Source organism: Symphalangus syndactylus, chromosome 3 (assembly GCF_028878055.3).
Source record: "Symphalangus syndactylus isolate Jambi chromosome 3, NHGRI_mSymSyn1-v2.1_pri, whole genome shotgun sequence".
Classification (NCBI taxonomy): domain Eukaryota; kingdom Metazoa; phylum Chordata; class Mammalia; order Primates; family Hylobatidae; genus Symphalangus; species Symphalangus syndactylus.
Window position 1 is genome coordinate 11,720,527 of NC_072425.2, and position 19,733 is coordinate 11,740,259.

Genomic DNA, 19,733 nt, shown 5'->3' on the forward strand with positions numbered 1-19,733 from the left:
TAGTAGAGACGGGGTTTCACCATGTTGGCCAGCCTGGTCTCGAACTCCTGACTTCATCATCCACCCGCTTCGGCCTCCCAAAGTGCTGGGATTGAAGGTGTGAGCCACCGTGCTTGGCCACTTTTTTTTTTTTGGTGGAGAAGGGATCTGGCTATGTTGCCCAGGCTGGTCTGGAACTCCTGGGCTTAAGCAATCCTCCCACTTGGGCTTTGCAAAGTGCTGTGATGATAGTTGTAAGCCACTGTGCCCATCCCATATCTATTTCTTGAAGATACATTCCTAGGAGTGGCATGGAGGGTCATGGGAGATCACATTTCAAAAGCTTTTCTTATGAACTTGACTTAAGGCTGAGAGGGTTTAGAACAAGAAGAGGGCATTTCAGGCAGAGGGAACACCAGGGGCAAAGGCTCGAGGGTGGGAAACAGCATTGAGAGTTCTCTTAAGAACATTTGGGAATAGCAAGAAGGGCCCTGCTGCTTGTCCAGTGACCCCAGGAGGCAGGGTGGGGTGGGGCCTCACTGTTCTGGGTCCCACCCTCCATCCAGGGCTGGGCCACCCTCCCCTCCCTGAGCAGCCTCAACAGGGGAGCAGGGAAAGCGCAGGCCAGGCTGACGCTGAGGCTGGAGCTGCTGTCGCTCCTGATACTGACAAGACTGGCCTCCAGCCAGTGCCCCTGCTCTGTGCCCTCAGGCCACACTGCACACCCATCTGGGTCTTCCTTCTAAAGCTCAGCCCATGTCATATCAGTTCCCTCGGGGCTTCGGGCCCATAAGTCAATGGCTGCAATGCCTTTAAGAACTCCTGGGGGTCTTCCGTCTTCCCTGATGCACAGCGTGTGCCATGCTCTGCCCACTTCCTGCACCCCTTCCTGCTTCCTTCTCACTTCTGGCCAGCCCAGATTCTTCTATGTTCTCGGCTCCTTCCCGTGGAACAGACTTCACCCACGCCACACTGAGTGGGAGCCCCCACAGGGCAGGGATTGCAGAGAGGGGTTCGAAATCAGGGGACTAGGGTCAGCCCTGAAGGCTAGGTCATGGCGAGCAGCTGGGGCTGGGGCTCAGTTCTCTAGGCGATGGGGTGGGGGAGGTCTGATCTCCAGGGAACCTTCAGGACAGGTCCTGATCTTCTGGATCATACAGAACCCTGTTTACTTCCACTTCCCTAGAGCCCCAGTGCCCGGTCCCTGCCTCCTTACCTTGGTCTGTCCACCCCTGCTTCTAGGCCAGCTCACTCCAGCCATGGGCAGATAGAGACAGGCTGGGGCCAACACACGTGTGTGAGTGCACACACGCACAAATCTCCAGGTTCACCCTGGGAGATGCATTTCCATCCTTATCAGTGATTTCCATGGCGGGCTCACTGGGCACCTCTCAGTCTGTCCCTCAGGAGGCCCTGGCCCTGGGCCTGGTTGCCCTGTGGGATGTGGCCTGCTTGGAAGAGGGGCTTCTGAATCCAGAGGGAATGCAGGGTGCAGGGCCTGCAGTGTAGCCTGAAGCTGTCACCACGAACAGGACATTTTATCTGAAAATTAATTCAGATGTTGCATTCCACTCCCTAATGTGGCTGGTTAGTTTTGATATTAAAATATTGGTTTTGTTAATTACCATCGAGTAAACTGATATTCCAGGTCATGTCACCAGCAGCATCCTGAGGTCTCACAAGTCCCCATCCAACCTTTGGAAGCAGGGGGTCAGTGCCACAGTCTAAGGAACCCTTCCACCCCTCCCAGCCACCCACCCCACCAACACCACTTGCACCATATTCTATGCACATGCGGCACCCTGGAGTCATGCAACCCAGAGGCCCTGCTGGGAAGGCCACTAGACTGGGGCTGGAAAACCTGGGTTCTGTCGTACTTTGTTGTTAATGGCAATGTGACCTTGGGCTAGCACCTCTTCTCTCTGGGCCTCTGTTTCCTTGTGTGGCACATGGAAGCCATGGACAGTCTCCACAGGGCTGGACAGTGCTTTCCAGGTCACATTGCAACGCCGGTGGCAGGAATTGCAAGCCAGGTAGTCGGCTGCAGGGAGCCGACAGGAAGTGGAGAATTGGTGGGGGAGCTTGAACTTCTCTGAAATCACAGACTGCAGGTGGGTGGTGCCCCACAGCACCTCCTGGGCCACCTCCCCACCCCGGTGTCATGGGCATAGCCTCTGCATCCAGAAGGAGATGCAGATGCATCCAGGGAACTCTGCTCCCACTGGGGCCCATCCAAGTCTTCTCCAAGGCTGCCTTCTCCTGGGGGCTCCCAGCTCTGCACATGAGGCCAGCCTGCAGCAGCTTCTCAGGCATGAGGAAGGGTCAGCAGCACCGCCCTCTGGCTCAGAGCAACCCCCAAGCCCCAATCCACTGCCTCAGCAGGGCCAGGAAGCCCAAGCCAAGCCTTCCCAGCCAGTGCAGAATCTTCCCCTGGAAGCAGGTGTCACGGGCTTCCCTACTACCTGCCCTCTTTCTTTGCTATATGCAAATGGGGTTCCAGCCCCCGCTGCTCTGAGGCTGCTGTGGCCTCCTGCTGGCGCCACCCCACACACCCACTCACTGGAGGAGCCCGACAAGCTTAATCTCGATCTCACCAAACCTCAGTCGACGAAGAAGGAACATTGTCTGGCTTCCCCTCACAGCTCAGCTCCTCCGCCTTGCCCCGCCCTGCTGCAGAAGTGGCTGAAATCCTGATACTGGTTTGGTTTTGTTTAGCAAACAGGGAGTATGCAAAGCAGCTCCCAATCCGTGTGTGTGCATGTGTGCATAAGAGATGAGTCAGGAGCCCATTCCAGGCCTGGCCCCAGAAGTGTGGCTGTGGGCAAGGCCCTTCCCCTCTCTGGGCTTCTCTGTCCTCCTGGACAGGAGGAGAGATGGGAACAGGTGGTTTCTAAGGCTTTGCTCGCTCTGGTGCTCTGGCCACCAGGGTCCCTCTTCTCCTGATTTCAAGAGCTGGATTTCAAGACAGGACACCCACAGGGAGCTTGCTGGGGAGGCTAGACCACCCTCCCATGCAAATCCCCAGCCCCGAGCCCACCCCGCACACCTGACAGGTTTGCTTAGAGGAATTCTGGCTAAAGGAAACAGGAAGAGCCTCTGGCAGGAAATGGATGTCAGGGTTCTGCCTAGCCAAATGCAGAGCCTGGGGGTGGGTGAGAGTCCCATTCCTCTTGGGGGCCCAAGCCCCTTGCACACCAGAGAAGAGACGTGGAAGAAACACTTTTGGGTCTCAGTGGGAGGGAAAGTACATAGGCTCCAAAAAGATAGCCTCAACTCGGAATCAGTTTCTGATCCCAGCCCTGCCTTTCCCTGCTGTGTGACTTTTGGGCAAGTAGGCCAACCTCTCCCTCTCCCTCTCTGGTTCCCAAATTAAACTTAGGGAAACACTGAACACCCAAATCCTGCCCTTGGGGACGGACACATGCGTATTACACATCACAGGCTCTAAGAAGCAGTTGCAGTAGACTGAACGTTAACCCAGAGTTCCTCCCAGTTATTTGAGCAATGTGATCTGTACTCCATCTAAAGCAAATGAACCCCCCGGAGGCTTGCGGCACATGCCTGGGGAGCACCAGAACGGGTCTGCGGCATGTCCAGCCGGCTCTGTGGGCCTCTCTGCAGCCACAAACATGAGTCTGAGGACTTGTCATTCACTCCCCTGACAATCCATGTGAACAGCTTCTAGTTTGACCCAGGTTTGAGCTGCCCACAATGGATGGGAACTGGGCGTTTGTATGGGACATTTGCCATTTCATGACAAGTTGAGCCTCATAAGTTGGCATGTGATCAAATACACATTAAACAAGTCAGTTCATGAACCCAAGGCTAAATCACACTCTACACAGAAACCATCGGACGACAGCAGCATTTCTTTGGAAAGAATCCTTTTTTCTCTAGGAAAGAGGGTCTCTCTGTGGGTCCCAGCTCTGGTCTACTCTTGGCATCCCTGTCTCCCTGGGGGTATTCTAGCTTTCCGTGCTCTGCTAGAGGAAGGCACCTGAGCACACTTGGAAAGGGTAAGCCCTACTATCTATGTTTATTGTTTGTTTGTTTGTGTAGCTGGGATTACAGGCACACGCCACTATGCCCAGCTAATTTTTGTATTTTTAGTAGAGACAGGGTTTCACCATGTTGGCCAGGCTGGTCTCGAACTCCTGACCTCAAGTGATCTGCCCACCTCAGCCTCCCAAAGTGCTGGGATTACAGGTGTGAGTGCCTGGCCCATATCTATGTTTTTGTTTTTTTTTTTTTTATGGCTGACCTCTCTGGGCCTCAGTTGCCCCATCTGTAAAATGGGAGAATGGCATTCCATTGCAGAAGGTCATGTGGGTTAGAGACAATGTGTGGAAACCCTTGGCTTAGCTCGGTACCTGCAAGTTCATTCAGAGGTGTCCATGGCTGTGGGCCAGGCACAGGGTTGGTGTGGGATGGGGGGTGGGGTGCGGCTGGAGTTCAGACGGAAGACCTCCTGAAGTTATCCACACATAACTGCATTCCACATTCAATGGCTCCTAAGCTGTAAGCAAAGAGACCGAGTTGCTCGGTATCAGAGGAGAGAGAAGACCTTCTGGCTGGATGACCGAGGGAGGCCATCTTCATGGAGGAGATGGCTAAGTGGGCCTTACAGGATGGACAGGACTTCAGAAAGGAATGTTCCCAACTCGGCAGCACTTACTACGTGCTGGGCTGGCCCCGCGTGCCGCTTTGTACGAATGGTCTCAGCGAAGCGGTGGAAGGGACTGCTGTGTTTACCATTTTACAGAGGAGGAAGCTGAGCCCCAGAGAGGTTCAGGAACTCACCTGAAGTCACACAGCTAGACAGCTGCAGCACCAGGCTTGGCTTCATCACACCTGCAAAGTCCCTTTTACCCTATAGCGTCACACTCATAGCTTCCAGGGTTAGGATGTAAATATCATCCTTGGGGCCATTATTCAGCCAATCACGGTGATTACGTTCAGGATCGTGAGATGGAATGATTTATACCTGAGCTCAGTGTAATCAGAAGGGTCTTTATAAGAGAGAGGCAAGAAGGTCGAAGGCAGAAGACAGAGATGGAGGCAGAAGCAGAGGTCCGAGTGATGCGCTTTGAAGGCAGAGGAAGGGGCCAAGATCAGAGGTACAGACGGCCTTGGGAAGGTGAAAGAGACAGGAAAACAGACTCTCCTGGGAGCCTCCTGTGGGAATTCAGTCCTGCTAACACCTTGTTGTTAGCCCCGTGAGACTCATTTTGAGTTTCTGGCCTCTAGAATTTAAGAGAATAAATGTGTGTTGTTTTAAGCCACTAAGTTTGTGGTCATTTGTCACAGCAGCCACAGGAAACGGATACCGCCCCAGCTGCACTAGCCTTGCCCACCCCTGTGGTCTTGTCGCATGGGTCCCTTCTGCTTGCTACCGGCTCGTCAGCAGGTCTGTGCACGTGGGGGCCGAGGACAGGTCTCCACAACTTGCCTATGAGCACCTCCATGGCTTTCTCTGCTCCTCAAGCCTCCCACCGTCACTCCCCAAAGCCTCGTGCAGTACCCTGGACCTCATAGGCACTTAATAAATGCTAGTCACATGGCAGCAAATCTGTATCTTTAATTTTATTGACAGCAAATGGGAGAACAGGCTTTTGACAGCAATAACTGCCAGTTTCTCCAGCCTCATGGCCTGGTTGTAGAGCTGGAATCCCCAGTGGCCAGCTGAGTGCTGGTCGGAAGTCGGGGTCAGCCAGCACATCTGGCCGAAGCAGAGGGGGTGCCAGGCCTCTGACTGGGGTGGGAGGCAGCTGCGACTCTGCCTGTTACAGCCAGAAAGAGGCCCGCTAAAATCCAAGGTGACCAGGTCCCAGCTCAGTGGGCAGCAGGCAGGTGGAGGGTCTGTCTGTGGGTCCCAGCTCTGGTCTACTCTTGGCATCCCTGTCTCTCTGGGGGTATTCTAGCTTTCTGTGCTCTGCTAGAGGAAGGCACCTGAGCACACCTGGAAACAACGTGTGCTCAGAAAGACCCAGCCAGGCTCCCACACTTGGCAGCAGAAGAAATGTTGATCCAGAGAGGGAAAGTGACTTGCCCAAGGTCACACAGCAATTTCATGAGTCTCAAAACAAGCTGGAAGACTCCTGTCCAGTCCCACCTCCAGGAGACTGGAGATTTGGGCATGTGAGGCTGGCCTCCAGGTGACAGGACCGCAGGGCAGGCTGGCCAGGAGCTGGGAGCTGGCGCAGCCTCACTTGAGATTGTGCTGGCTCTCGCGGTGCCGCCGCAGGTCCACCTTGCGCTGGAAGCCTTTGGTGCACAGCTCACAGCTGAAGGGCTTGAAGCCTGTGTGCTTGCGGCTGTGGGTGATGAGGTTGGAACTCTGGCTGAAGGCCTTTCCGCACACCTGGCACTTGTGAGGCTTCTCACCTGCAGGGAGGGCAGCGCAGCACAGCAAGGGCGGGGTCAGGGCCTCCCCACCAGGCCTGCCGCTCCCCTTCCCCGCCCCCGGGTTCATTTTCCAATACCTGCCTATGTTTTCTCTCATGGCCGACTCACATTCACTTTAGAAAATAATTAGAAAAGAGAGAGAAGCGAAGATACAACTTGGACCCTCCTCCCACCCCTACTGGATTACAGGGTGGTTAGGGGCAGCTGCCGAGTCATCTTGTTTATCAATACATCTCCAAGCCTGGTATACCTGGCACAAAAGAGGCGTTCAGCTAATAGCAAGGAGGGAATGAATGAGCAAGTGAATGAATGAATGAGTGTATGAATGAATAAGCAAATGAATGAGTGAACAAATGAATGAGCAAATGAGTGAGCGAATGTGTGAATAAATGAGCAAATGAGTGAATGAGTGAACAAATGAATGAGCAAATGAATAAATGAACAAATGAATGAGCAAATGAGTGAGCGAATGTGTGAATAAATGAGCAAATGAGTGAATGAGTGAACAAATGAATGAGCAAATGAATGAATGAACAAATGAATGAGCAAATGAGTGAGTGAATGTGTGAATAAATGAGCAAATGAGTGAACAAATGAATGAGCAAGTGAGTGAGCGAATGAGTGAACAAATGAATGAGCAATTCGCCTGCTAGTCTCACGTCTGCCATGAGATCACCAGTGTTGAGATTTTGCTGTTTCCTCCCTGTATTTTTTCCATGCATTAAGTGCACTTAAGTAGCACAGGCGCCCAGCCCTCCATCAGCGGTGGCCTTTGACTTTGTAACTAGACCCCACCCCCAGCGTCACGCTGAGGGCCTCTGACGCATCTCTCAGGGAAAGGTAGGGGTGCTCTGCCCAGGGGGCACAGGCAGGTGAGACTCACTCACCCGTGTGGATGTAGGTGTGCTTCTTCATGTCCGACTTCTGGTGGAAGCGCTTGCCGCAGAACTGGCAGGGGTAGGGCCGCGTGTTTGAGTGGATGAGCAGGTGGGTGGACAGCGTGGAAGAGCGCTTGAAGGCCTTGCCGCACATGCGGCACCCGAAGCTGCGCTCCTGCCGGAGGAAATGAGGCCCCGGGGGGTCAGGCGCAGGCTCAGGACTGGACCCGGCCGGGATCCCCTGCGGAACAGGACACTCCGTTGGGGCGGCCTGGAGGGGCAGGACCGGGGGACCCCTCATCTCTGCCTCTGAGGTGAAACTGGGGCTTGGAGCCTCATCGGTCTCCTGTGGGATTTTTCCTTGTAATCTTCACGGTATCCCGCTCAAAATAAACCTCAATAAATGTTCGTTGATTGACTGATGGACTGACTGATCTCAGAGGTTTTTTAGGGGTTCACATTTCATGACCATTAACCCAGAGTGAGTTCCTTGAGGCAGGGATGGTTGTGGTCTGCGCAGTGGTTTAGTTAAGAGTCTGAAGTCTGTTAAGGGCAGGTGTTGGAGACCCAGACCCAAGGAGGTGGGTACTAGGGGACCCCTCCCAATCTGTGTCACCCCCAGGGGCAGGAGGAGGGACCCAGCCGCAGCCCCCAGGCTCCCTGGGGAAGCACAGAGAAGGAGTGGGGCTGGGAGTCCTGTGCTGGGCCAGGTGCCCACCTGGGAGTGGACGTGCGTGTGCTGCTCCAGGCTCACAGCGTGGCCGAAGGTTTTGCCGCAGATGTCACAGGCGAAGGGCCGGGTCCCACTATGGGAGCGTCGCACATGCACTTCGAGCCCGTGAGGGGTGGAGAAGACCTGGGAGCAGGGGCAGTGTGTGAGGCCACTGGGGGCTGCAGTGACAGGGACAGGCCTGGGGTCCCATGGTCTCTTCCCTGCCCAGCTCTGGCCAAGGCTGAGTACACAGAGGAAGGGGCACTGGATTGCCAGTTGGGCTGCTTGCTTGCTGTGTGTCCCCGGGAGGTCCGTTTGCCTCTCTGTGGCTCAGTCTCCCTTCTACAAAGTTGGATGTGAGAGAGGGGATCTGGAGCCCCCTCCTTGCCTCATCTAGAGGCTGAATAGCCCAGTGGTTAAGACCTGGGAGTTGGCCAAAGCTGAGTTTGAATGCTGGTTCTAATATCTACTTGCTGTCTGATCCTGGAAAAGTGACTTAACCTCTCTGAACCTTAACCTTTCATCTGACCCCTGGCATTCATGCCTGTCAATTGCTTAGCACAGGGCCAGACACGTGGTCAGAGCTCAATGAATGGTGATGAGGATGAACGTTTTGAATCCTTAATCCCACCAGAGCCCCAACATTGACAGCACAGGGAATGCCCAGAGCTGCCAGTGCGTTGAGAGGAAGTGCAGAGAGGAGGGCCCAGGTGCCCACCACACCCCCCGCTGCCCACCTTGTTGCACTTCACACAGTGGTACGCATCCATGCCCGGGGAGTAGCGGAGGCTGAAGTCCAAGGCAGGCTCAGTGCTGGGCACCAGAGGACTGCCGTACAGGCTGACGGAGTGCTCCAGGAAGGCTGACTGCATGGTGGAGGGGGCCTGCCGGTAGCTGTGGCCATAGGTTGAGGCCAAGGTGTCCCAGGAGAAGCTGGGCTTGTAGAATGGGGGTGAGTCGGACAGTGGAGAGTCCCCATCCTGGGGTCGGGACAGCACAATGGGGCCCTCTGTGGAGATAGGGACACAGGCCTGGTTACTCATTTAAACACAGGGGGCTGGGCACGGTGGGTGGCTCATGCCTGCAATTCCAGCACTTGGGGAGGCCGAGGCAAGTGGATCACTTGAGGTCAGGAGTTCGAGATCGGCCGGACCAACATGATGAAACTCTGTCTCTACCAAAAAATACAAAAATTAGCCAAGCGTGGTGGCTCATGCCTATAATCCCAGCTACTAGGGAGGCTGAGGCAGGAGAATCGCTTGAACCCGGGAGGCGGAGGTTGCAGTGAGCTGAGATCGCACCACTGCACTCCAGCCTGGGCAACAGAGTGACACCCTGTCTCAAAAAATAAAATGAAATAAAATAAACACAGGGCACCCACTTCCCACCATCCTCTACCACCCACCACCACCTTCATCACCTCATGTGGACGGTTTCAGGGTGTCAACCCAAATACTTACTGCCAGGGATGTGTGTGTCCTCACTGTGGCTCCTCAGCGTTTCCAGCCCGGAAACTCCCCCAGCCTCACTCCACAGTGCCCACCTCACTCCACAGTGCCCACCTCACTCCACAGTGCCCGCCTCACTCCACAGTGCCCACCTCACTCCCTGCATGGACCGGCCCAGCTGCTGCTTCTGGCCTCTTCCCCCACTTAGCCCACATCCGGGAATCAGCTCCCTGTCTGGGAGGCCCAAGCAGAAGCCACAGAGCCCAGGCTGCATCCAGTGACTTCGTGGGTCCTTCCTGACTCCAGGGCCCCAAGGGGCCCTGCTGCAAGAGTCCCTTCATCCTTCCTCCCCTTGGCACTCCCTGGGGAATGACAGTGGGTCACAGCAGAGTACCTGGTGCCGGGACCATCCTGGCCAAGTTCTGGTCCTGCTCCAGCTCCGGCTCTCGTTTGAGGTTGGTCCAGTCCAGGCACTGGTTTGGAAATAGGGTGCTGAGGACAGGGCCGTTGCTCGGGGCCTGGTCTCTGGGCACTGTGGGGAGATAGGACCATCAGCATCAATAGTCACAGTTTCTGGGAAGCCCAGAGGGAGCAAGCAGGGCATGCCCGTCCTAGGAGGAGGAGGCCCAGAGAGACAGCCACTTGCCGCTGCTTCTGGCGGCTCACACTCCCGGGCTCTGCCCACAGCAGGGGACAGTGAGAATAGGCCAGAAGGAGACCCTGGGAAGACTTTGGACCAGTCCGTTTTTCTGAGCAACCCAACTCCAGCCCTAGACTGGGCCTCCACTGAAGGCCCCACATGCCAGTAACTGAGTACTGGCTCCAACCCGACACTCTCGTCTCCCCAGCAGGGCAGAAGGGATGAGGGCATCACTCATTCGTCTACTCCTTTCATCTGCAACCCACATTTACTGCACTCCTGCTTCCAGACTTGGAGGAAGAGGCTGCTGCAGGAGGGACGCTGCTGCACCCTCATCAAGCAGAGCAGAGAGCCCTCCGTGGGTGCAGCAGGCGCCAGCCTGGGCTCTGACTCACCCGGGGTAAGGGCAGGAGGCCAGAGCGGTTCATCCTCCTGCACACGGGGCTGGTGGTAGGTGTGAGCCTTCTTGCTCTTCACCAGGAAGGAGCGTGGCATTTTCAGTGTGCACCCCACACCTGCAAGGGGGAGGGATGGGAGCGGTTAGGAAGGACAAGAGAATAATACTCCTCCGTATCTCAGAACCTCCTTCTGAGATCAAGCACCAGCTATACTGGAGGCCACTGGAACAGTGGCCCCCAAAGTTCATGTCCATCCAGAACCTGTGAATGTGACCTTATTAGCAATAGGGTGTTTTTGCAGATGTAATCAAGTTATGATGAGGTTATTCCGGGTTAGGATGGGCCCTCAATCCAAGATGACTAGTATCCTTATAAGAAGATGGAAATTTGGACCCAGAGACACAGACACCCAGGGAGAACACCATGTGATGACAACAGAGCAGAGAGTGATGCTTCTATCAGCCAGAGAATGCCAGGCAGTGCCAACAGCCGCCAGAACTCGGAGATGGGCATGAAACCCTCTCCCCTGGAGTCTGCAGAAAGAACCCACTTTGCGGACACCTCGATTTTGGATTTCTAGATCCCAGAACCGTGAAAGAATAAATTTCTGTTGTTTTTAAGCCACCTGTTTATGCTATTTTGTTACGGCAGCTACAGATCCTAACTTCCTCCACTGCTCCTTCACCAGGAAATGAATGCGTCACCCCCAGAAAACGCTCAGACGAGCCTGCTCCCATTGGCATGATCTGGGCTGCAATGGAGCAGAAAAGGAAAGGCAGGGGCTGGGGTCTCCCTCTGTGACACACGGTGGACCCCAATTCTAGAAAGCTACATTTGGGTACCAGTGAGATTCACCTTCAGAGGCCATAGAAACAGGTGGTCTGAGCTTAGGTTTTGGAATCAGCGGTTCATGGGTTAGAATCTCAGCTCACTTGCTGTCCAATTTGGGACAGACACTTAACCTCTCTGGGCCTATTCCCTTTGCTGTAAGGGGGGATGTCCAGGCTTGCAGTGCTGACAGGTGCATCACAGGTGCTCAGTGTCTATCACAGGGGGCTCTGGCAGAGAAGCTGCAGCAAACGAGGGGACATTGCCAATCCACGTGCTCCTGCAAGCCGAAAGCCACTGCCGCCAGAGCACGGCTGCGCCTTGTCCACAGCCCTGGCCCAGAGTCTGTTCCCTAGAGAGACAGGGGCTTTCTCTCTCTGAGTAGTGGGGTGGGGGGACTCAAGACCTGAGAGGACCCCCCACTCCACTGCACCTGGAGGCCCGAGGTTTCATGGACACAGGGGAAGAGGCGGACATCCCCTAGCTTCCGTGGGCAGCCCAGCGTCACTACTGACCCCACCAGTCAGGGAGTTGGGGAAGAAACCAAGGACCACGTCAGTCAAGGGACCATCCCTGGCAGAGTCAGGGAGTGACAAGGGTGGACCAACTTGACCACCCCAGGACTCCTGGCTTCCCCTGCCGAGCCCTCTGGAGCTGAGAGCCCCGCCTGGTCCCCAGAATGGTTCACATCCCTGCACTCAGCCTGTGAGGCTCCCCCGGGGACTCTGGAGAGCATCTTCTGGTGGTCCTCTATCCTTTCTGCCCCCATGCTGCACCCAGGCCAACACCAGGCCCATGCCTGAGGCCTCAGAGGAGTCCCATCCCCCACCCCTTGGGCCAGCCGCCATGCCAGGCTGCAGGGGTGATAGGGTCCAGAGAAGGCGGGAAAGGGATCACAGCTGCTTCAGAACAGCAGTGAGGGCCTGGGAGATAAGGCCTTGGCCCAGGAGCAGGGTGGGAGGTGGGAGATTAGAGAATGCAGCTTGGAAAAGGGCCAGGGACTCACCCCTTCCCCAAGGGGATGACACAGAGCCAGGCAGAAGAGGGTCCCGACTGTGCCCAGGCCTGCTTCCCCCGGCCCAGAGCCTGGGGGCATCAAGAGTTTGGACTGGGGGCTCTGCACAGGGGGCCAAGCTCAGGCCCAGCCCCTGCCTGCTGTAAGGCTCATCACTGAGCCTCAGTGTCCATATCTGCTAAATGGGGATCCCAATCCAACCCCATGGGATTGTGGGGAGCGAGAAAGGACCTTTATCCATCAGGAGCGAGTGCGGGAGGTGCTCAGCATGTGCTCCCCCGCATCCCAGCACCCAGCCCACTGCAGGTGCATTCAAAGGACGGGGTGAGCCCTGTGCCGAGGACTGCAGCAGCCCCCCCGGAAGCCAGGGCTGCGCTCAAGGCCCTGTACTCTCTGAGTTCTAAAATTAGTAGAAAGGACCTTGAAGGCCTCTGGGGTCCCTTCCCGCGGTCAGATTCTCGGCTCTCTGAATGCAGGCTCGGGCCGAGGGCAGCCCACGGCCTTATCTCCCAGGGACATGTCTTCCTCCTCTTGCCTCCTCCCCCTCCCTCACCAGGGCTCCCCACACCCCCCTTCCTTCCCGCTTCTAATTCTTCTTTGCTTCAAGAAAGTCCATGGGGAGGCCAGACCCTAGGGAGAAAGGAGGGGACCCGGTGAGCAGGAAGAGGGCTGGGGTGCGGGGTTCCCCTTGTACTTTGTTTTGAGGGGGCCTGTGAGGGTCATGGTTTGCCTATCAAAATATCAAAAGATGATCTTTTTTACGCATAATATTTATGAGGAAAGCAACTAGAACCAAAGGTACTCGCTGAGGTTTCTGCGATAGAAGAGGCCCTGGTCAAACCTTCTGGCAGGGGGCTGCTTAGCCTGCCTTGTTTATTACACCTTTAATGCTGATGCTTAATCCAGATGCTGAGTCCCGCTGCTGTCCCATTTTATAAAGGAGGAGCTGAGGCCTGGAGGGCTCAGGACCCTGGGGCAGAGTGGGCAGGGAAGGACTAGGGTCTGTCTGGCCCCAGGCCTCCATGCTGTTGACTTTCAGCCCAGGAGGTGGTCAGTTACTCGGTGCAGACTGGGTACCAAGTGCTGGGCAGTGCCCGGCACTGTCTTCTCTCTGCAGAGGGAGTGGAGCCGATGTGCTAAGGAAGAAAACAGCAGTTTGAAGCTCCCTCATGTGACTGTGTCAAGCAGTGTCTTCCCAGGTTGCAGGTGGGAAAACTGAGGTGTAGAGAGGAAAGTGACTCAGACCCAGGGCTCCTGGCCTGTTAGGATTTTACTCTCAAGCCACTGTGCCACCCAGCACTGTCAGAGGTCCTCACAGCACCCGGGGAACACCACCTGCAGCACAGAGGGAAATGTGGGGTGCTGGGGCAAGAGGGGAGAAAAATCAGGCCGGTGCAGTGGCTCACACCTGTAATCACAACACTTTGGGAGGCCGAGGCGGGCAGATCACGAAGTCAGGATTTCGAGACCAGCCTGGCCAGCACAGTGAAACCTCGTCTCTACTAAAAATACAAAAATTAGCCAGGCATGGTGGCGCGTGCCTATAGTCCCAGCTACTCAGGAGGCTGAGGCAGGAGAATCGCTTGAACCCGGGAGGCAGAGGTTGCAGTGAGCCGAGATCGCACCACCACTGCACTTCACCCTGGGTGACAGAGCCAGACTCCGTCTCAAAAAAAAAAAAAAAAAAAAAAAAAAGAAGGGAAAAAAATCAAACCCTCTGACCCTCAAGTCTTTTCCAGGCTCCTAAAAGACCCACATGGCTCCTGAAGAGTCTTGGTGGGGCCAGGCCAGGGACAGACTTCCCTTCAGGAAGCATTGGTCTTCCCCTGGGCTTCAGGGCCCAAGGAGACCTCAGGTCAACTGACTCTAACCCCGGGTCCCACAACAAGGACACTTTCTAGCGCTCATGAGCCCTGGCCAAGCACCTTTCACTTAGGCACAGGGCAAGGTGGGGCAGGCCTCTGGGGTTCTCCAGCTTCAGGAAGGTGATTCTCGTGCTTATTCCAGTGATCTCCCCTGAGCCCCACACCCCCTTTCTCGCCTCCCCGCAGTGTGCTCTCCCCTGAGCTTGGCAAGTGACAGTGACACAGCCAACGCCACGGCCAAGCCCTCCGGCTCACAGAGGGGCCAAATGCACCTGGCGAACTTCCTTTTGGCCCGTTAGGAGAGTTTTTTTTTTTTTAAGAAAAAACAGGAACCAATCACCTATACTGTAGTTAATTAACAACCACTTGGTTTTGATTCACACGAACTCCGTTCTGAGAAAGAGCTAAGAGCAGAGATTATGAAAGCAGCTCAGGATTTCTTCATAAAACAGAGGCCTTGATGGTATCGGAACTGCGGAAAGAGGCCCACTGTTAACATCACTCCATAACCCTGATCCTGATAGGGTCCCCCCGACCCTGAGTCAGAATCTCAGTCAGTGCTTCTTGAAGACAGGCGACCCTGCACCCTGGCAGGAGCCAGCACCCTAACTTCCAGTTGGACTTGGGTCAACAGGCCTGTGATGTCCCTGTAATGAGGCCCCTTTGTTGCCCAAGGAGTTGAGTCTGATTTGGGGTCCTGGAGCTTGTGACCGCATCTGCCACCAACCTGGGGCTTGGTTTTCCTATCTCTTAAAAGGGACGGTTGGGCTAAGAGATTTCTAAACTTCCCTTTTGCTCTAAAATCCCATGTAGAACTCGTTGACCTTCAGTGAGAGATTGAACCACCTTGACTAAAAGACTTGTCACTCGGGTTCCCCTTTTGGGAGGGTTGGGTAAGACTCAGCTGGTTCTCAGGGTCAGCTACAGAGAACCGTTTTGACTTCCTTTATGTTTAAAGACTCAAGGGAGGCCGGGCATGGTGGCTCACGCCTGTAATCCCAGCACTTTGGGAGGCCAAGGCAGGTGGATCACCTGAAGTCAGGAGTTCAAGACCAGCCTGGCCAGCATGGGGAAACCCCGTCTCTACAAAAAATACAAAACTTAGCTGGGTGTGGTGGTGGGCACCTGTAATCCCAGCTACTCGGGAGGCTGAGGCTGGAGAATCACTTGAACCCAGAAGGCAGAGGTTGCGGTGAGCCCAGATGGTGCCACTGCACTCCAGCCTGGGTGACAGAGTGAGACTCTGTCAAAAGAAAAAAAGATTCAAGGGGAAAACAAGACTTGTCCGTGAGGAGTCGGGGGAAAACGAGCCCAGGTCAGGGTCAGGCCTGGGGCCCCAGCGGAAAGTAATCATCATCACCACCATCATAATTATTATTATTTTGAGACAGGGTCTCACTCTGTCACCTGGGCTGGAGTGCAGTGGTTTGATCTTGGCCCACTGTAACCTCCACCTCCCAGGCCCAAGCGATCCTTCCATCTCAGCTTCTCGAGTAGCTGGGACTACAGGCATGCACCACCACACTTGGCTAATTTTTGTATTTTTTTGTAGGGACGGGGTTTTGCCATGTTGCCCAGGCTGGTCTAAATCATTATTTTTATTCGAAATTTAGAAGGAGTTCTCAAATGTCTCCTCCAAAGCTCAGAGAATGCAATGTCAAAAGTGAGTGAATCTACTTCTGGGTATAGACCCAAAATCACTGGAAGGGGAGCCTCAAAGAGATATTTGCATAGTCATGTTTATAGCAGCACTATTCACAATAGGCAAAAGGTGGAAGCAACCCAGGTGTTCATGGCAGATGAATGTCCAAACAACATGTGGTCTGTGGCCAGATTTAGTGGCTCACACCTGTAATCCCAGCACTTTGGGAGGCTGAGGTGGGCAGATCACCCGAGGTCAGGAGCTCCAAGACCAGCCGGGCCAAAATGGCGAAACCCCGCCTCTACTAAAAATACAAAAAATCAGCCAGGCATGGTGGTGGGTGCCTGTAATCCCAGCTACCCAGGAGGCTGAGGCAGGAGAATCTCTTGAACCCGGGAGGCAGGGTTTGCAGTGAGCCAAGATCGCACCATGGCACTCCAGCCTTGAGCCAGAGACTCTGTCTCAAACAAACAAACAAACAAAATGTGGTCTAGACATACGATTGAACATTATTCGGCCTTAAAAAGGAAGGAAATGCTGGTGCATGCTACAACATGGATGAACCTGAAGGATTTATGCTAAGTGAAATAAGCCAGTCACAAAAGGACAAATACTGTGTGATTCCTCATATGAGTCCCTAAAATAGGCAATTTCATAGAGACAGAAATAGATAGAGGTTGCCAGAGGTGAGGGGAAGGGAATGGAAGTGACTGTGTGATAGGTATGAAGTTTCAGCTTTACGAGATGAAACAGTTCTGTGGGTGGATGGTGGTGATGGTTGCACAGCAATGTGGATGTACTTAATACCGTTGAATGGTATACTTGAAAATGGCTAAAATGGTAAATTTTATGTTATATGTATTTTATCAAAATAAAAAGACAACCGAGTGAATGAAACTCTGCATATCTCTATATTATAGATTAAAGCAGCTCCCATTGGCTTGAATTCCTGGCAAGGAACACATGAAAAGCCTCTCTCTAGACTAAGAGTGGGTGGTGTTTGCTGTTGTTTCAACCAAGGGTCTGGATATTGTGGCACAGACAGTGAAGAATCCCATTTGATCAGGCTGCTTTCCCTGGGTGATCTGGAGCCATCTGGTCCCAGAGCCTTTGAAAATCCTTGTACTGTCCAATAAGATTCCCACCCACCCTACCCTGCCCTCCTGAAAGCTTTGGGGCAATGGTCTGCACTGGTTTTGAGTGATTCCATTAATCAAACCTAAACCAGGTATAGCTCTCCAATGTTCCCCAAGAACTCTCTTCGGGAAGACCAAAATCTGACAGAAAGAGCAAGGGGAATTACGCATTTTCTTGTCCAAAGAATTCCTTCTGCAATACTTCTGAGGACAAGAAACTTGACACTTTGCTAGACTTGGAAGAAATATTCTACCTGTTGCCTACTAAGAAACATGCAGGCGCGTCCAGGCGGTCAGGTGCAGCTCAGCTAGCTTCTAATATCTACCAGACTCATGCCCACAGATTGTAATTGAATTTGCTCCCTAAGAACTCATGAAAGCTGTGGACTTTCTCCCCAGAAAAATGTACACAGGCACATACCCACGGCAATTCTGCAGACCTCCTCTTCACAAGTCCTATTTTAGAGTGAATATGTCTCCCCAGATGCCTTAACACTTAAACTTGTTTTTTTCTCCAAAAATAGGTGGAAAGGGCTAACAACAGTCACAGGGAAAGCAGAGCTGAAACAGTACCTCTCCATGGTCGGTCGTATTGTTCCTGGAGCCTGGGCAGTGTGTGGGAGAGGGCAGCCCTGTCATCTCCCCTTAGTAGGCTCTGGAGGGGAGAGCGCCTGACTCTCAAAGTGTCCCGGGAATTGGCTGGGCGCAGTGGCTAATGCCTGTAATCCCAATACTTTGGGAGGCCAAGGCGGATGGATCATTTGAGGTCAAGAGTTCGAGACTATCCTGGCCAACATGGTGAAACCTGTCTCTACTAAAAATACAAAAATTAGCCGGGCATGGTAACGCGCGCCTGTAATCCCAGCTACTTGGGAGGCTGAGGCAGGAGAATCGCTTGAATTCGGGAGGCAGAGGTTTCAGTGACATCGCACCACTGCGCTCCAGCCTGGGCGACAGAGTGAGACTCTGTCTCAAAAAAAAAAAAAAAAAAAGTGTCCCAGGAACTTTCGTCAAGTCCCCAAAGTCTGGGACTGTCTCCGAGGGGGAACACAACTCAGGCACTTGGAAGTGTGTCTCCCTGAGCACTGCCCAGGTCCCCAGGACAGCTGGGTTGTGGGTATGACTTTGTGCCCGAAGGTGATGTCTGTCAGCCCAAAATCAAATTTTGAAAAGTGTTTCTGTGCAGCCGGCAAAGGTGCAATTCCTAGCACAGTGGCTCAGACGAGGCTACGTCCTCACCCTGTTTCTCCCTTGGCTCCTTGCCTTCCAGAGCTTTTCCAGCCCAGCTCACCTTTCCTAGGACTGCAGAAGGAGCCAGGGAGCCTGCTGTGAAGCCACCTGCGGTGCACAGGCACATTTCAAAACAAAAGCGCAGAAACGCATCCTCCAGCACTCACCTGCCCGGAGCTGTCCCTGGCCTGGGTTCTACCGGAGCTTCCCGAGGTGGGAACTGCAAAGCTTCTCTCGGGACTGGCCTCCACTCTGTCAACTGTGTGACTCTTTGCACAAATAGATACTTCTCCTTTTTTCTCTGTCTCTCTGTGTGTTTTTCCTCTTCTGTTCCCCTCCCTGATTTTCAATCTGATTATTTGTGTCAAAATCTGGCGGTGAAGAAGCAGCCAATGAAGAGAGCGCGGGAGCTCAGCCGTATTTGCTTATCAAAACTTTCCAGGACACAAGACTTCGAATTCTCATTTCTAACCCTCGACACTTGGAGCGGCACGCTTTCTCTCTGCAGAGAAATTCAGAATTTCGCTGGAAATTTTGAATAACATCTGCACAAAAAGAAAGTGATGGCTAAATTATTAAATTTTAAAAATTAAAGTTAAAAAAAGCGCTAACTTATAAAACTCGATTTTGCATAGAGAGGTCATCGCTCTTTGGTTTTTTCTTCTTTCTTTTCTCTTGCCTTTTTTCTTCCTTCCCTCCTTCCCTCCTTTTTCCTTCCTTCTCTTCCTCCTTTCTTTCTTCCTCCCTCCCTCCCTTCTTCCTTCCCTTCCTTATTTTCCTTCTTCCTCCCTCCTTCCTTCCCTCCCTCCCTCCCTCCCTCTCCTCTTCTCCTCTCTCTCTCTTCCCTCCTTTCCTCCCTCCTTTTTTCCCCGTTTTTCCCTGCCTCCCTCCTCTCTCCCTCCTCCCATCCCTCCCTCCCCAAGTTCAGCACCCTGAGGCTTGTGAGAGCCAGGCTCGTGCAAAGCCCCTAGTTCCCGAGCCGGCCACATGCAGAGAGGCCCCTCTTGTCCTTGCAGAGGTCACATTTCAGAAGAAACATCAAATTTGCATTTCCCCCAGATATGACCTTTGAGCGGGTAGAGGCACCCTGGAGGTGTGGCAGTGAGTTCGGAGGCCAGGAGACGCTCGGCCTGCTGAAGCTGCCATACAGATTGAAGGCCAGGTGCCAGAGCCCGCGTGTGCCGCCCTCTGGTGGCAGACAAAGTGATGGGGAGGCCAATGGGGGCCTCTGGGGTGTCCCATTGATTGGGGCGGGGAGTGAGGACGGGAAAGCTTGGCTGAGCTGGCTGGGGCATTTCTTCCTATTTGGCAGGCCGTCCCATCCCCTGGCTCCCCACCTTCTCCTTCCTCCTCTGGCCCCCGCCTCCTCCCGCTTGCGGGATGACTGATTTATTTCAGAAGGTTTTGCATAAGATGAGAACGCCACAAACGGAGCACTGTTAGGCTACTTTGCCTGCTCTTCCAGCCCGGGTGCTGGAGAGATTATGTTTCCCTCATAAAGAAAACAAGTCTGGTGACAGGAAGCCCCGATTTAAACTGCAAGTCCAAGGTTCAAAA

At 53.9% G+C, this 19,733-nt stretch overlaps 1 protein-coding gene across 3 annotated transcripts in view; it reads right to left on the bottom strand.

The window, feature by feature from the left end:
• Positions 1 to 5,547: 5,547 nt before the first annotated feature.
• The window catches only part of GFI1B (growth factor independent 1B transcriptional repressor), a 52,425-nt gene continuing 38,239 nt past the window's right edge, over positions 5,548 to 19,733 (bottom strand). The window contains exons 1-7 of one of the 3 annotated variants that reach the window (XM_055270594.2): positions 18,344 to 18,491; positions 10,458 to 10,577; positions 9,817 to 9,954; positions 8,712 to 8,983; positions 7,981 to 8,118; positions 7,272 to 7,503; positions 5,548 to 6,363 (exon numbers count right to left, since the gene is read on the bottom strand). In XM_055270594.2, the coding sequence (XP_055126569.1) occupies positions 6,185 to 6,363; positions 7,272 to 7,503; positions 7,981 to 8,118; positions 8,712 to 8,983; positions 9,817 to 9,954; positions 10,458 to 10,557 (1,059 nt within the window). In that variant the 5' untranslated portion in view covers positions 10,558 to 10,577; positions 18,344 to 18,491 and the 3' untranslated portion in view covers positions 5,548 to 6,184. Of the gene's footprint in view, positions 6,364 to 7,271; positions 7,504 to 7,980; positions 8,119 to 8,711; positions 8,984 to 9,816; positions 9,955 to 10,457; positions 10,578 to 17,367; positions 17,919 to 18,343 lie in introns of those variants that run through there. The other 2 variants (XM_063635742.1, XM_055270596.1) reach the window with 2 other exon arrangements.